The sequence below is a fragment of the Pararge aegeria genome, chromosome 1 (assembly GCF_905163445.1).
Source record: "Pararge aegeria chromosome 1, ilParAegt1.1, whole genome shotgun sequence".
Classification (NCBI taxonomy): domain Eukaryota; kingdom Metazoa; phylum Arthropoda; class Insecta; order Lepidoptera; family Nymphalidae; genus Pararge; species Pararge aegeria.
In genome coordinates, this window is record NC_053180.1 from 13873456 (window position 1) to 13890690 (window position 17235).

The 17235-nt window shown below is 32.1% G+C and overlaps 1 protein-coding gene across 1 annotated transcript; it reads right to left on the minus strand.

Annotated features, from left to right (window-relative positions):
- Positions 1-861: 861 nt before the first annotated feature.
- LOC120632228 lies at positions 862-7357 on the minus strand. The gene is made up of 8 exons (XM_039902073.1): positions 6312-7357; positions 6022-6241; positions 5709-5928; positions 4268-4522; positions 2745-3606; positions 1780-2002; positions 1443-1662; positions 862-1132 (listed from the first exon to the last, which is right to left on the minus strand). The coding sequence occupies exons 1-8, from the start codon at positions 7140-7142 to the stop codon at positions 862-864; spliced, it is 3102 nt and encodes a 1033-aa protein (XP_039758007.1). The 5' UTR covers positions 7143-7357.
- Between the last annotated feature and the right edge of the window lie 9878 nt (positions 7358-17235).

Below are 17235 nucleotides of genomic sequence, written 5' to 3' on the forward strand. Positions count from 1 at the left end.
TAGGCTTAAGATACGCGCTAAGGAATTTTAATGCATTCTATAGTTCTTAGACTGATAAATCGTTGAGTGCGCTTGAAGCAATAAAAATGTCTTGACAATACTAGTAAATTAGAAAAGATGTTATTTTAGTATCTAGAAGTCCAACATACAAAGTGACTCATGTGGTAGGTTTTAGTATATGTATTTAATATGGTTTTCTGTAAATTGGCCGAAATATAACGATGTTTTCTAAAGCTGTCTTACCGACTTGCAGCTTTACTGGCGTACGCTGCGAAAATGATTAATGATATATAAAAATAATGTACTACACGTATGAAGTAATCATGATTATCTTATTATATGACTTAACCATAAGTATTATGGTTAAGTCACAATAACTGCTTTTTTTATTATTTGTCATTCAAAACATGGGTACAATCAAAAGATGGGGATATTCCTATCATGATGTTAATCCTTATCCAAATAAATAGTTCTATAAATATGGAGTTTCACTATATACCTGCAAATTCCTTTTTAAATTTTTCAAATAGAACCTATCGCTTATAAGGTGCGACGGTCATAAACAAATAAATAAAGCAAAATAAATGAGAACGAGAATAATATAGTTTGAGAACAAAACTGGACCTGGTACGAGTAGGTGGCGCTGTAATTAGTTTCTAGGTTTTTTTAAGATGTTAAAACCTGTAATAACCGATTTGGTGCAGACGAAGTTGCGCGGGTCAGCTAGTAGTACAATAATGTATTTATTCTGTGTAAAGACGGAAAACCAATTATAACGACATGTTGACAGCAACAATACAAAATCTCAGCTAATTATGTAGATAGGATACAAATAACTTACTCTATTTATATATCCTTTTATCAGTCCGTTTTAATTTTATTTACAAACAATCGTAATATACGTAGAAATGTTAATGATAATATAACTAACATTAAAATAGTGAATGTTCCAATAAATAGCATGAGTTTTATTTCATAGTATTCAATCCAGGTTATATGTGCAGTTGGAGCTCGCAGGTGTTCTGCTCCGCGATTGCGTATAACATATTCTGTCCACCAAATAGCTCGCGCTAAAGGTGATTGCACCTGATCACGCATCACGGAATGTAACCTCAAAATATTTTCCTTGTATCTAAAACAAAGTTTAAAACTATAAAGGTGTAGTCTAGATACTTATAATATATACTAATATCAACTTGATTTGGTACATGTACAGCTTGTATGTTTTTAGATATGGGATGTTGTTTATTTGAACCGTTCCGACATGATCATAAACTTCTGGTACATATATACAAACTGGTCTTAGAGAAATTAAACTTAATAAATAAATAATGAATACAACTTTTTACCCAAAAAAAATCTAATAGAAACTGCGGAGTAAAAGAAACTGAGACAACACTCTTACGTAATCGCAAGCTAGTTTTAATTAAGATTCAACATACCTTTTATCACCGAGAATTGTTTCTATAGCATCTTTTAATTTAGTTTCTGTGATAGTGTTAATATCCAACTGTAAACCAATTCCTAAGTGAACATATTTATCTACGTTAAACCATTGATCCCAAACGATTGGTATACCTATAAGAGGGACACCTGCTGCAATAGCTTCATCTGTAGACTGCAAACCTCCCTGGGTTATAAATAGTTTTACTTTTGGATGCCCTGCCAAAGTAACATATATGATACAAAAACACATATATGATAATTACATATTCAAATATGATAATTTATACATTTTGATAGATGATTGACTGATTTTATAAGTAGCAAGTAACTTACTAAGTAGATCTGATTGAGGAAACCATTTATAAATCTTTATATTTTTCGACAATATTGGAAGATCTTTATCATTCCACTTCCAATATACGTCATAAGGCAATTTGGAGAAGACATTAATAAATATTTGTAGTTTTTCGAGCGGTAATATCGCTGGATTCACATTTGTTCCAAAACTAACATAGATGATACCTTCCGTTGCAGAATCAAGAGACGATTTTAAATCCTGTAAATATTTTTTTCAAAATATTAGAAACTAGCGGACCCCCGCGATTTTGTTCGCGTATAAGTCAATAGAGAAGCTAGAATATAATTATCTGATGCTAACATCATAATCATCGTGGGTAGCTATGTACCTACTATTAATTTACGTGGTATTTTAGTTGATACATCCATCCTCACAAACTTTCACATTTATAAAATAGGATGGCATGCATTCGATCGTTGTTCCATATGCCTTGCGACTAACATTTATTTGTGAAGAGTTATGTTTTTTATCTCCGACAATATTTATCAAATCCTTATTAAAATAAGACCATACATGCTTGATAGTATACACATTCAAATAAAAAAAGCATAATTATATATAATACTTTTTCAAATTCGGTTCAAATTTAACGGAGCTTTGAAGTAAAATTGATAAAAATTTTCATCCCATTTCCCGGAGGAAACTTATTGTTTATCGGGATAAAAAGTAGCCTATATGTTGACCCGGAATATCAACTACCACTATACCAAGTTTTATTTGAATCCGTTCAGTAGTTTTCACGTGATGCCCGGACAGACAGACAGACAGACAGACAGACCGACAGACAGACGGACAAAAATTAAATACAAATCTGTTTTGGTCAAAATTTTCAAAATATTTTAAATGTACAGAAATCTTCCAGCTACAGTTTTATTATAAGTATATATGACCTGATTTAATATGGCTAACAAAATGTTCACCAGCGTAATCATGAGCTAACCTTGAGCAATACTTGTTGCGGTTTTTGATGCAGACCTCCCAAGTATATAACATTAGGTGGAACAGGACGATTTGAATCCCAAATAGGATGTATGTTTAAAAACAGCATATGAATGTTTTTCTTCAGCTCATGTACTGTTGGAGTATTTCTTCCAAAATGTTTTTTCAATATTTCACTATCCATCATTTCGGCTTCATTGTAAACTTTTTGTAATCTATATTGCAGAAATAACTCTGAAATTTTTTCCCACGCTGAGAGATTATGATATCGTTTTCTAATAGCAAGTGGGTATAAAAATGGATGTGTTGAGGCACCTACTGCCTCAAATGTTTCAAAAGTACCTCCAAAGGAACTTATTTGTATAACCGGAGCGTTAAATAGGTGAGAAAATATCAACGTTGCTTTCGCACAGTCTTCTAGAAAGATAAGATCAAAATATGTACTCTTATATTTGATTAAATTTTGAATATCTTCTAGGCCTAGTAATTCGTCATATATTTGAGAAGATGCTTTAAATGTACTCACAAATTGAGCCACTAGGTCTTCTGATATATTTATTTCTTCTGTCATTAGCTGTTCCATAATGTTTTCTGAAATTCCACGTATACTAATCTCAGTATAATTAACTGGAGCTATATCTCTTGCGTATATAGGAATTCCAGTAATAACTGTAACTTGATGTCCACGTTGAGCTAACTCTTGTGTTAGCACCCGAAACACCATTTGATGACTTAGAACAGGAACTGGTAATACTGCTAAAATTTTTGCGGATTTTGATATAACTACCAGATGAAAGATAATTAAATAACTTATAAAGCTTTTAAGCATCTTATAAGTCATTTTTATACGTAAAATTTTAACACTTTAAACTGATGATACATGAAAAAACACTAGATGAAATATTGTTGGTAGTTTTTATGAAGATAATGGTAAAATTACTTTGCGATGCGTCGCATGCAATCTTGTGGCAATTAATGAGTGACTCTGTGTACCTATTATCACGAAAATATCCGTAATTATTATTTGTTATCATGCAACCGAGAAACGGTTATCTTAATGTGCGACCTTTCTTTTCTTATCTCATTGGGTCTAACAATAGGATACCTAAGATGCTTTCTAATTCGGTTCTCGTTTCAACATTTCAGAAGCAGCTAGGAGGAGGGAAATTAATACGGCAAAGAAAAGATAAAAACATATTTAAGATATAAAAAATAGAGCCGTGTTGCCATTTTATATACCTTTCGACTTCGGCCGCGTATTAAGTCTGATTTCTCTTGAAATTAAGAATTTTATTCATAGTAAATATAATAAATATGAAAATACGTTTATTATTAAGGACGGAAAGTAAGTAACATAGGCAACTTTTTATCCCAGAAAAGCAAACGAACGAACGAAACACGTGGGCAACAGCTGACCGCATGTTTCGTTCGTTCGAATGTACTGACACGTACACGTATATCATATGCATTAATTTTAAAAATATCTGTATCTCATTTAAGTTTTCTTTTTAATCAGTTTTAATTTTTTTAACACACATTCGTAATACATAAAGTGTCATTAATGATAAAAGTACTATTATAAAAATTAAGCCTATTGTGACAAACATTATAAGCTTTATTTCGTAGTATTCTACCCAGGTCATATTTGCTGTTGGAGCACGAAGATGTTCTGCTCCGTGATTGCGTATAACATATTCTGTCCACCAAACGGCTCGCTCCAGAGGTGACTGTAGCTGATCATGAATAACTGAGTGTAGCTTTATAATATTTTCTTTGAAACTGCAAGAAAATAAAAAAATGGGATTAACCTTGAACAAGAGAATTCTATTTAAAATATCAAGATTTGTCCAATCAATTAACTTCCGTGTGGAATAATTAGCGAATAGAGTTACAATTGCGGATGATTCTTATATATAAAATTAACTGTGTAATTAACGGCCCTACCGTAAAAAATTATATGCATATTTTATAATTTGAGTTTTTACAAATATATTTATATAATAATAGGGATGCAAATTTTTTGACTCTGTTGAGGACAGGGGAAGTGTTTAAACGCCGTTGCATATCTCTTGACCAGAATGAATGTCGTCTGGGAAAAGGTGATATTCAGTTTGTCACATTAATAATAGCGGATGTTCAACAACTTCTGTTGCAAATAATAATGTTGTTGCTATGTTGCTTGTAGTAGTAGACCATGCTTATTTCGGCCGCTAAGCAGCATTGTTGCAATGCTGTGTGCTAGTCTGAAGGGTGTGTTTGCAGGTCTAATTACAGGCACATAAGGCTTAACACCTACGCCTCAAATTGATGGACACAGGTTGGCATGTTGCGGGATGGACTTTTTGCATACCCTGTGAAGTATTACCCTCTGCTTATAGGTGATGTTTTTCTTCTCAACATCAAATGGGCCATTTGATTGGTTCATCAATTGATGAACCAATCAAATCATCATCATCATCATCAACCCATTACCGGCCCACTACAGGTCACAGGTAGGAGACCTGTGACCTGTAGTGGGTGAGAGAAGAATGAGAAGGGTTTAGGCCGTAGTACCGTGCCGTTGTAACGCTGGCCAAGTACGGATTGGTAGACGCCTTTGAGAACGTTATAAAATCACAAAGTAAAGGTTAAATATTACTTGCTTTCAACGGTGAAGGAAAACATCGTGAGGAAACCTGCATGCCTGAGAGTCCGTCAATTATTAGTTAAAAAAGTTAGTAAAAAAATCTTTGTTATAAATCCTAGCAAGTTATATAAATATTAAAGAAAAGGTATTCACTGTATATAAACGCCGCAGATTTTTTAGCAATTAACAATCGACGTCAGAATACTATGCTACCGCAAAGGTAACGCTAAACTTAACCGTGTTTTATGATAAGATGTTGTTTTTTATTTAGTGTTATGTAATGTTCTTTACAAAGTAAAAAAAAATGTTCATCTGTTCATTATATCAAGGAGATCCTACCTCTTATCTTGGATAACTGTTTCTATAGCATCTTTTAAATTACTTTCGGTCAAAGTATTTATATCCAATTGTAATCCTATATTAAACTGTACGTATTTATTTACATTGTACCATTGATCCCACATCATGGGTATGCCAATAAGAGGTACACCGCCCACAATAGCTTCATCTGTAGATTGTAACCCTCCTTGGGTAATAAAAAGTTTTACTTTCGGATGCCCTGTAAAGGATAAATAATATTTCATAAATTATGTCATATAAATTAAAGAGTATACAGTCGTTAATTGCGCTAAAATGTAGTTAGTAAACTTACTTAGTAAATCCGATTGAGGAAACCATTTCAATATTTTAATATTTTCCGTCAATCCAGGAAGGTTATCGTTCCATTTCCAATAAATATCGTAAGGTAATTTTGAGAAAACTTTAATAAATGTTTGTAGTCTTTCTGGAGATAATATTGCTGGATTAATATTGGTTCCAAAACTCACGTAGATAATACCCTTGTCTGAAGAATCAAGAGATGATTTTAATTCCTGTCAATAAAATAAAATATAAGAAAAGCTCTTTAATCTAACATAACTTTCGCCGGCTGAACGAGCTAACCTTGGGTAGTTCTTGTTGCGGTTTCTCATGAAGACCTCCTAAATATATAACATTAGGAGGAACAGGACGATTTGAGTCCCAAATACGATGAATATTTAAAAATACCAAATTTATATTTTTCTTTAACTCATCTAACGTTGGAGCATTCTTTCCAAAATGTTTTTGAAATACTCTGTTATCCAATTCTTCATGTTCATTATAAGCTTTCTGTAATCGATATTGTAAGTGCAATTCTGAAATTTTCTCCAACATAGAAAGATCATGGTATCGTTTTCTTACGGCAAGGGGATAAAAAAATGGATGAGTCGCGGCACCCACTGCCTCAAACGTTTCAAATGTACCTCCAAATGAACTTATATGTATAACCGGTGCTTTAAAAAAGTGTGAAAAAATTAACGATGATTTTAAACAATCTTCTAGAAAAATTAAATCAAAATGTGTACTCTCCGTATCTCTGATCATTGTTTTAATAACCTCCAAACCTAATAATTTATCGTTTATGTCAACTGTGATTTTAAAAGTACTTAAAAACTGGGGCACCAAGTCATCAGATATCTTTATTTCTTCTGTGAGCAGTTTCGTTCGTACACTATCTGTAACTGGACTAACATCAATCTCCGTATACTTAGCAGTCATCTGATCTTTTGAATTAGATGGAATTCCAGTAATCATTGTTACATGATGACCACGTTTCGCAAGTTCTTGCATTAGCACTCGAAACACCATTTGATGACTTATCATGGGAACTGGTAACACTGCTAATATTCTTGCAGACTCAGATAATACTACGAGACAGCTCAGCATTACAAGTACAAAACTTTTGATAATCATTTTAATTATATTTTAAATTGACACAAACACACAAGCACAACAAACAATTATGTGGTTTTAAATGTTCAAAATAATATCATAATATTCACACTCCAGGTTATTGAGCAGCCACTTTATCTCGTTCACTTACCTACATGGTGTTTGTAATTACCAATATGATCGTAGTTATAGTTCCACTTTTAATAAGAAAAACCACACATAAATTATAAATTCTTACACATAAATTATAAACCATCAATGAATCAATATTAATTATTAGAATGGATGAGATAAACTATTTTTTGTACAAAAACAATTAGTTACGATATATATTATTTTATTTTATAAAATATATTATTTTATGAATGGTTATGAATTCACAAATGTGTTCGCAAGAGTATTGTTGATAGTTATGAGTTAACACGTTATTTGAGTTTTAATTTATATCATTGTTCTTTGTACGTAACTTATGTTGTTTGAATGTTCATTGATTTAATGTTACTGTATTTATAAGCTCACTGTTTGAATAATGTTGTTTCCACCATGAGTTATAAACACACTTATCTCAGTTGACATTCGATTAACTATCCAAGCTAATTAAAATATATAATAATCAAATAAAATTTAAAATATTGTAGTTATCACAACGCTGCTCTTTTGTCTTATAACGATGCCCTTTCATTTATCGCTCACTTTTACTTCTTCCACTGGGCTGGTTCCCGCATTTAAAAATTTCGTATATTTTACGTGTTCCGTTAGGCCATTTATTTATAGTTATTAACCTAAATGTGAATTTGGGGGTCTCTGACTTTAAGGGATGGATTTCGATAAACCCATTTTTTTATTTTACGTTTCTAGACTTAGTAATAAAAACATCAACAAAACTTATATCCCCTATTTTACCACCCTAAGGGCGATTCCCCAAAATAATTTACACATTATTTATTTATTTAAAAAAAATTTACGATTTTCACATTTCTAACTTCAAAAACAAAGCCCTAGCTTTGATACAAACTTCCAACCCCTATATCAACCCCTTAGGGGAGTAATTTCTCAAAACCGTTTCTTAGCTGAACCCTACATTTAGAAAGAACCTACCTCTTAAATTTCAAGTTTGTAGACTTTATAGTTCCTGAGATTTTGTGATGAATCAGTCAGTCAGTCAGTCATTAGATAGCCAGCACTTTTATTTTAAAGAAATAATTTCAATATTTTTTTTTAAATTAGCCATGTGGAAATTTCGTGCCTTATTATTTATTTACAACATAATCATGGTGAACATCGTACCTTCTAAATTTTAGGGCGTTTCCGTTTTTATCACCCACCCCAGGCAAAAAGAACAAAAATAAAAAAAACATCGTCTAACAATTTATGAGTTTTTGCGAAACACACGTATTTAGGTTCTGTTTAATTATTCGATCTACTTGATATCAAAAAAGTAATAACAACATTAAACGCATTAAACCAATGAAGTCAAATGAAATGAAAGATCGTTATAAAGTATTATTGCTGAACCCTAAAAACTGTTTAGAAACACCGTTTATCTATTTTTTTCTGTAATATTTACCAATCAAATATTCTGTTGCAATATATTTATCTCTATTCCACTTTAGCATCTTGGTGATATGCTATGCTATAGGTATTTAAGAGATAATAAAGTTTTATTTTTATTTTAAGGCAATAGTCCCATAACTTTGAGCAACTTTACCTGTTGTATGTAAATGTTAAATTTGAACTACTATTATTAAGTGTAATGACATTGAAGAGTGTTCTTCTTGAACCGGTGCATACAAGATCAATATCTAGCAAATGGATATTTCTAAGATCCTCAAGTAAAGTTCCCAAGGCATTTTTTGGTACGGAGTCTTAAACCTCCCCCAGAATGAGGCCTTGCTCTAAGAAGGCAAAGAAATCGGGAACTCTCACAATTGCAAACATTGATTTAGCACTATAGACACGTGGCAGCTTTATTACGATGCGAGATAAGTAAAGGATTGTTTTTTTTTTAAATAAGTAACAAATTAATTTTCAAGTATGAAATAAAGCCTTTACTTAAACTAAATTGACACAAAAAAAGTAATCAATATGAGTTTTATATGCATATCTGAAGCCGTATATGCATATCTGAAGCCGTTATTGCAATGATGGGTATTAACACTTTGAAAATAGATACGCAGGCAACAAAGTGATGTTATAAGGGTAAAATTTTTAATTTTCAATAATGAGTTACAGAACGCTAATGATTTTATCAACCGTTTCGCATTATGATGAATCCGGGGTTCTTTAATATAAATAAAAATGTAGGACCAATGGATAATAGTTGAATGTTTAAGTTATGATTTTAATTAGAATAAAGTAATATGTTTAATATTCAGTTAGGTATTGTAAGTGTAATAATTTATGATATTTATGCCGTAGTTTAGGAAGTTAAGACACACCCAGAATGAATCTCTACCTTTCTACTTTAAAGTATATGGATTAACTAGTTAGGTTTTTTATTATTTAACAATATGAACCAACTAACATATCTATTAACAAAAAATAAATAGATAAAACATAGAAGGAACACGAACTTGAAATTGAAGAACACGGTCCAAATACGATAGAACGTCTTGTTATTTTATGTTTTAAATTTTCTAAGTTTAATATAAAGGCACATCTAGAAGAGATGGAAGTTTTATGTAAACAAGAATATGGTTAGATATCAAAGAAATGAATATTAAGTTAATGCCCAATAGAAGTAAGTGGAAAAAGAAGAAAAAATATATGTGATGAAACTAAGTAATATATATCATGTTCCTTCTTTTTCAATACATACTCGTTTTGTAGGATAAGGAAAAGAAAGAAATAACCTATACAGTTTTATGACAAAGACATCGGAATATTCCAAAGTAATAAACTATTAATGTATGTATATGTATCGAGACCGTAGGTAAATGTGTAACAAGGCCGGAGATCGTTAATAGTTTCAAAAGTTCTAAAATTTTTTACATAAGTTAGCAAATAACCCTTTTCAAAGTTGTGTTGAATTTAAGTATATACAATCTAATACCCGTTTCAGTAGGTAATAGTTATGTTGTAAGATTGAGTATATGCTAATCGCATGTTACGTACTGCAGTAAACACATATTTCAAAACTAGAAATGCATAAAAATAATATAAGTAATCTGTATGCCTTTTCTCAATCATCATTTTAATCATTCCTGTTCATATTCGACTGCTAGAATGCTGGCAAAGATGGAAAATAAGCGCTATAACTAACCGAGTTGGAAAAGAAAATGATTTTAATATCATATATTTATGGTAATAATCGTAATAATAAATATTTACTGCAGAGTACCCAGGAAATGCGCTATATTACATTTTCTCAAATACCAATAACAAAAAGTTTTTTGTGAAATGCATAGCCTAACTCTCGTGTTTATTTTGCATCGTTATTGTCAATAGAAACATATTTTCAGTTTAGCTTTGCATTGTTACAAAGAGCAGCCATCTCATGCAGCCTTAGTGTAAATCAAACCTTAGATGGGAACCGGTTACTGGAAGTGCTCGTTTACGCCTATACGCAGCGTTTGAAACCGTTCCATCTAACATTCGGAGCTCTTCTATTTTCCGGCTACAACTCAATAAGAGTAGCTTCATATTAACTTTACTGCAACAGACATTTTCCTTCAATGCGTATAATATAATGTTTTTCTAGAGTCCCAGGATTAATCATCTACATTAGTAAAATAACAACGGCCCAGAGCTGGGTCCAGGACTTTTTTTTTTGTGATTGTTTAGGAGGTTAAACCCAAAACCCAGCTGCAATAAGGGTTACCGGACTTCTCTTTTTTTGTTTATAATCTACTAGTGTTTTTAAGAAATGGTGCAGTCGTCTAAGATGATACCAAACTAACCTGTTAGGGGTATAGCAGTCATATTAAGCGCATACTGCTAATCGGGTTCCACGTGGCATCGTAGCGGAACGCTAAATGACTTAGCGGCACGTCTTGGTCGGTACCAGGGTGGTACTGGACACGTCAGACGCCTCCCAACAGACAACGTCATTATAAAATTTTAGTGATAATAACCGGAATTTTAGCCTTAACGTGCATTAACGTGGCAGTTGATTGTTTCTAACTTCGGTACACGGTAGTACTTTAATTTTTTGGCCTGACCGGAACAGCTTGACCGCGTGCTGAGTAGGTAAATACTGATTTTTCGACAGGAGTCAATGATTGATATAGACCTTAATATCTTCACTTACTCACCATTTATCACTTATTTTTCTTAGTTGCACCTTTATAATAATTAGGTGCTTTGCATTTAAAAGAAAAGAAAATGGGTTAGCCTTTATTTGCCATTGGCTGCTTGAAATGTTATAATTGTGTACCTAACATATTGTGTATATTTTATTATGAGTTACTAATCTTCGTTATTTTTTTATTCTTGGTAAACTTTTTATTTTGATTTGATAAACAATTACATAAATAAATAAATAATAACATATTATCGGTTTTTCCTATTTTATCTCTTCAGGGAACCAACATATTATTGTGAGAGCCTACTAGAACATTTTTGGCTTTAATTGTTGCCGGTTGTCGAATGAACGCGAAATGTAATACATCTCATGTTGACAGATATATATTGGGAAAACATAAATTGTGCCGTGATATGTGGTATTGGAATAGGTAGTATTTGCCGCTTGAAAGTTTCCTTATCAATTTAATATCACATGTTATTGTTAACAGTAACCAACCAGGCTGCATAGTAATAAGACTTATGTGCCTATAATATTTAAAGGATTTATATAATAACTAGCCAAGTGCATTTTAGAAGCTTAAGGATCAGTTCTGGTGCTTTAAAAAATGTCCTTTAATCAAAAATAAGTCACACACCAAGTTCTAAAAAGGCATATTATTTCAACTAGGTTTGTACGACTTCGTCCGCGTTTGATAGAATCGTCTTTTAAAGAATCGCGAAAGAACAATTTATGTAAGTGCGCTTAAAATAATGCAATGTCTATTTCCTAGAAGCAAACTATATATATGCAAATTTTCTCATGATCGGTTTAATAATGTATCCAAGAAAATGTAGAAATTTTAAGAATTACCTTTAGCATACAAATCAATTTTATTTTTTATTTTTCCTTCTCTTTTTGTGAACATAAGAAAAAATACTTTAATCCCTGACAAAAGCATATCGCTCATGTAGCCATATTCAAGATAGACACGTGACCGAATTCGATTTCAGTATCCAACGTTACAAAATGTAATAAGATATTATTTTTATACAATTTTTTTTCGCATTTCTTGACGTAGTTCATTAAAAATTAAATTTTATATTTTTATTTGTGTTTTTACTTACAATTGGAGGAAAAATCAGCATAGGTATACTCAGTATTGTCAGTTAGTAAATAACTAAGAAAAACGTACTTCATATTTTCGTTGCAGGCAACTTTAATTTGCATTTACACAGAAATATGGTCAATAATAACATATCTTTTTTTCGCGCAGAAGTATTAAATAAAATAGTTAAATTTATTATGTTCATCATTGAAAGTTGAGTTCTTTTAACCTCTTTTAGCAGCACTCAGCAACTTAACTTACCACAAGAATAAAATCAGAAATGGGTATATATTTTTCTTACTACGAGTATAGTGTTCGTTCTATGTTTACATTGTACGAGATCTAAGCGTTATCAAAGTGAACTCTGTCTTCTTTGTTATTTATGATAGTGAAAATAAATGTTTGAATATATAATAGAGCACGTGCTTATAATATTCTAGATTGGTATTACTTGGGTGTGATGTCGCATTGTAGCTAATGGTATAGAAACCGATGGGTTTAATTAATTAATATTTATCAGTCATACCTTTGCCAGTTCAGCCCTCTTCCATGTTGGTTTACAGTCGTAATTATAGGAATATTTGGAAGATTATACTCAGAAGCTATTCGAAGTACTTCTTCCCTTAAATTTTTACCATCGTACCGCAAGGCATGGTGTAGACATGTTCTATGCTAAAACGAGGTGTTCTACCTGCGTTGTTGGGCGTGGTTCATAATTAGGTCCTTTCCTTTTAGTTACCTTTCCCAGGTATTGGAAAAAAACTGGGTAATTTAAAAATCGAATAGGGATATCTAAGCCAAGCACGTTCCTCCTTAGGCTGTATTTACCTACTTTATGAGGTAAGTACTGACATAAAAAGAGGAAAGATTTGTTTTTTGTAGTTTGTAATCGACTACCTTTAAAATTAACGTACCAATTTTGTGATGGTAATCTCTTGGTCATGCGCTGACTGAATGAATTATCAGTAATTATTATGTACTTCAAAAATATTGGGATTTAGAAAATGTTATTAAAAAATAGAAAGATTTAAAAAATATTTTGACCACTATAAAGCGACTTTGTTAAATAACTAAAAAGCATGAAGTAAATATTTTCTATAAGATTTTTAAGTCCGTGCAAAGTAACATTTAAAAATACTAAGTTTATACCTAGTACCTAACAAGGAAAGTATGTAGTAATTTACATTTTAATTGGCACCGACTTAAAAATCTTGTAGAAAACATTTATTTCTTGCTTTTTTGTTGTTTAACCAAGTCGTTTTTTTTTACCAAAAAATATTTTTAACGCTTCTGCTCATAACCCTTAATAAGATATTGCTTTTCCCGAGGCGGGGCTGGTAATGATTGAGGAGTTCTTGCGACACCATCAGCTTTTTTATTATGACGAGCATAAATTGCTAAGCATTGAAGCCTAACTCTTGATAGTATTTCATTGTTAGTATATTTGTTAGTATTATTGTATTGTTCCAGTGGCCATCCATGGTCTTCATCATCACTTCTACTTGAACATAAGGTGCGTTTCGAAAGAACATGCAAGAGTTCACTTAAAAAAATACTCATATTGCTATAGGTTTGCCTATAATATTTGAAGATTTCCCTCGGTTTCTCCAGGATCCCTTCAATAAATCTTCACCAAATTAAAATGGGACCATCTCTGAAGTATAACGTAAGAGATATGCACGTGGCCAATATAAAATAACTTAATTTAAGAAATTCGTATTATAAAATAACGTGGTTGAAACCGGGGGGGACAGTGAGTACATAATATGTACAAAAAGTGGTAAACATTAGTAATATTATGACCCACTAGTTAATAAATATCTGACACATTAGACATTTACATTACCTATCTATGTACTGAACTTTTACCCTCCGATAAACGAAGCATTATAAAATATGTTATCAAACTTAGCACGGACTAATATGAAATTGATAACATCCTTCCCCAGATAATGGATATTGAACCCCGATACAATATTTTGGTCACGAACCTTTCCTTCACCGGAGATAACAATTTTGTCCATAAATAATATTCCGGGAGAAAATTTAATATTGTTCAAATTACTTCTGTCAATATGAAACATGTCTAGGGATAGGGATATACGATAAAGGTGTTATATTGAAAACACTGATGACTGCAATTTCATTCGCGTCTTTTTAATACCGGGAGAAACATTTATTTCACCGGGAACTCGTGACACGCATAGTGTCACGAGGAAACTGTGCATAAGTAACTAATGGTTATTTACTTATAATCCGGGTGCTTTTTCAGGATGAAGAGTATCCTATGTCCGTCTCGAAGATGCAAGATATTTAAGATATAAAGTTCATGAAGGCCTGTGCAGTATTTGAGCTGAATATAGGCAACGAACAATCAGAGAACCTCACATATCTATTAATCTTAAAACATCAACGATGTGACCTCACGTCCCATCGCGATATTTTCAAAGCCGCCTTCATAAATAAACTATTATATGCTTAGGTAACATTAATTAAATTTAACTACTAAGCTTCAAATAATAATTTTACTAGAATTCTTAAATTTAATTATTCACTAACCAAAGTATAGTGTTTTGTTTTTCTTAGTGACTAGCAGTCCCTCCAGACTTGTTCTTGTTGTCTTGTTCGAGATCCGAACTTGTAAAGGGGAACAATTTTGTCATACATGATTTTATCGAAACCTTAAGGCTTTTACGCAGCGTACGCAGCGGAATCTCTCAAAGGAAACAGAACCCAAACACTCTTCGTTGGTGCTATTCTATACTCCTATTAGACTATCTTCATAGATGGGAAATCCATGCCTAATCTATATCTAATAAAATCTAATCTAATTTTTCAAATCGGACCAGTAGTTCCTGACATCATCGTGTTCAAGTAAACAAACAAAAATCTCTTCAGCTATATTATATTATATATATATATATATTATATTAGTATAGTTATAAGATAATTATTTAAGTTAACAGTCACTTGTTGATTAATAACTATTCTTATTATTTTATTAACAACTAAGTATTCGTTTTTTTTATTCTTATTTTATAATAGGCATAGAGTTGTTTAATTCCCCCCTAATAATAGGTCGATTGGCGCAGTGGGCAGCGACCAGCTGCTTTCTTAGTCCAAGGCCGTGGGTTCAATTCCCACAGTTGGAAAATGTTTGTGAGATGAACATAAATGTTTTTCAGTGTCTGGGTGTTTGTTTTATTAAAATATTCGTCAGTCATCTTAGTATCCATAACACAAGCTACGCTTACTTTGGGGCTTAGATGGCGATGTGTGTACTGTCGTAGTATATTTATTTATTTTTAGAAAAAAAATTGTTTAGTAATAAATTCGCCTAAATAGTCTAAGTTCAACCCACATAATACAAATAGTTCTAAAGTAATAACTCTTCAGGTAAAACTCAAGTCATTGTTTTGGTTACCCATTAAAAAATCATTAATTAATCATCCAACTTTATATATAGAGGTCAAGGGAGCTTGCCAACAAAGAAAAGGCTTCGTAAAAACAGTAGGTATTCAAATTTACTTCCTCTTCATGAATCTTGTTACCCTGTCAGAGGAGTCTGAGAGCTTATTAGATAGGGGATTTGAACGCCAGTCTAAAAGAACAGATTGGACCTCGCGTTGAATATTAAAAAAAATGCACCTACTTGTTTTATTAACCGACTTCTTTCAAAAAGAAAGCTAACAATTCCTTTTTTTTTACTAAACTAACAAATTAACAAAGCACTACAAGCTCCCTAGCCCTTTAGGTTTAGCTAAACTTAAAGCGTTCTCAGTTGCAGGTAAAGGAACAAATTTTTAATCTTCTCTGATTACGGGCGGAGTGAAGCTTTAGTCAATTAGCCAAGTTGCTGACTACAGAGTAATTAAAAGGGTCATCATCTTAAGCCTGTAATTGTCTAGGCAGCACTTTTTGTGACAAAATAAACAGAAGCCTATTTCCATTATTTTTCATGACATACTGACAGTTACCCGTGACTTGGTACGACCCCTTTGTACTATTTTCCCTTCATCGCGATGTAAATTGTAAAATCCTTTTATTTACTCGTTCGTTGCTCTTAATTAAATACTTCAATACTTTAGGCTCGGATATATTTTTGGTTTTGTGTAACATCGTGTTTTTGACAGCAAAGACTTCAGATAAACTTTATAATCAATCTTTTATATTAGAAGCTTTCGGAATCTATCGATATAAGTTTATATTAATTTGCTCCGATAAATAATTATATTGCGTAGATCTCATATTAATAATATTATAGAGTTTCAAAACCCTATTCGTGGTAATATATAAACATCTCAGAAGATGAAAAAAATTTAAAGATAATCTTACCAATTTTCCAAATGTTCGCGCGGCTACAATATTCCCGTATATTATTAAATCCTTTTACCTTAGAGGCAAAATCATCCAGAGGCTTTCCTTGGGCTGGCTGGTGAAAAGTTAGATTAAATTACGTTTAATACTGTAAGTGTTAATTGCAGATCACAAAAATTTGGTTCACACTTACCATCTTATTAGCATTATTTGTCTAAACAGGAAATATTAATAGTAGATTATGAATCAAGTTATGTACCTTACGCGTTTCATAAGACGACTAGCTATGACCCGCGTCCTTACTGCTGTTTTTCACAAATCCCGTGGGAATGGTTTGGTTACCTGAAATGAAGCCTATTCAATCAACTCCACGCCAAAATCAAGTTAATTGGTTTCTTATTTAGGACGTGAAGGAAGGACAAAAAAACTAACACACGTTTTTTTAATTTATATATTCACTTTATTAC

Excerpts from the sequence above, each read along its gene's own strand:
- LOC120632228 (XM_039902073.1), bottom strand. The coding sequence starts at position 7,142 with ATGATTATCAAAAGTTTTGTACTTGTAATGCTGAGCTGTCTCGTAGTA. Across the intron at positions 4,523-5,708 it reads ACAGTTATCCAAGATAAGAG|TTTCAAAGAAAATATTATAA; the intron begins GTAGGATCTCCT and ends ATTTTCTTGCAG. Across the intron at positions 3,607-4,267 it reads TTACGAATGTGTGTTAAAAA|TGTTAAAATTTTACGTATAA; the intron begins AATTAAAACTGA and ends ATCAGTTTAAAG.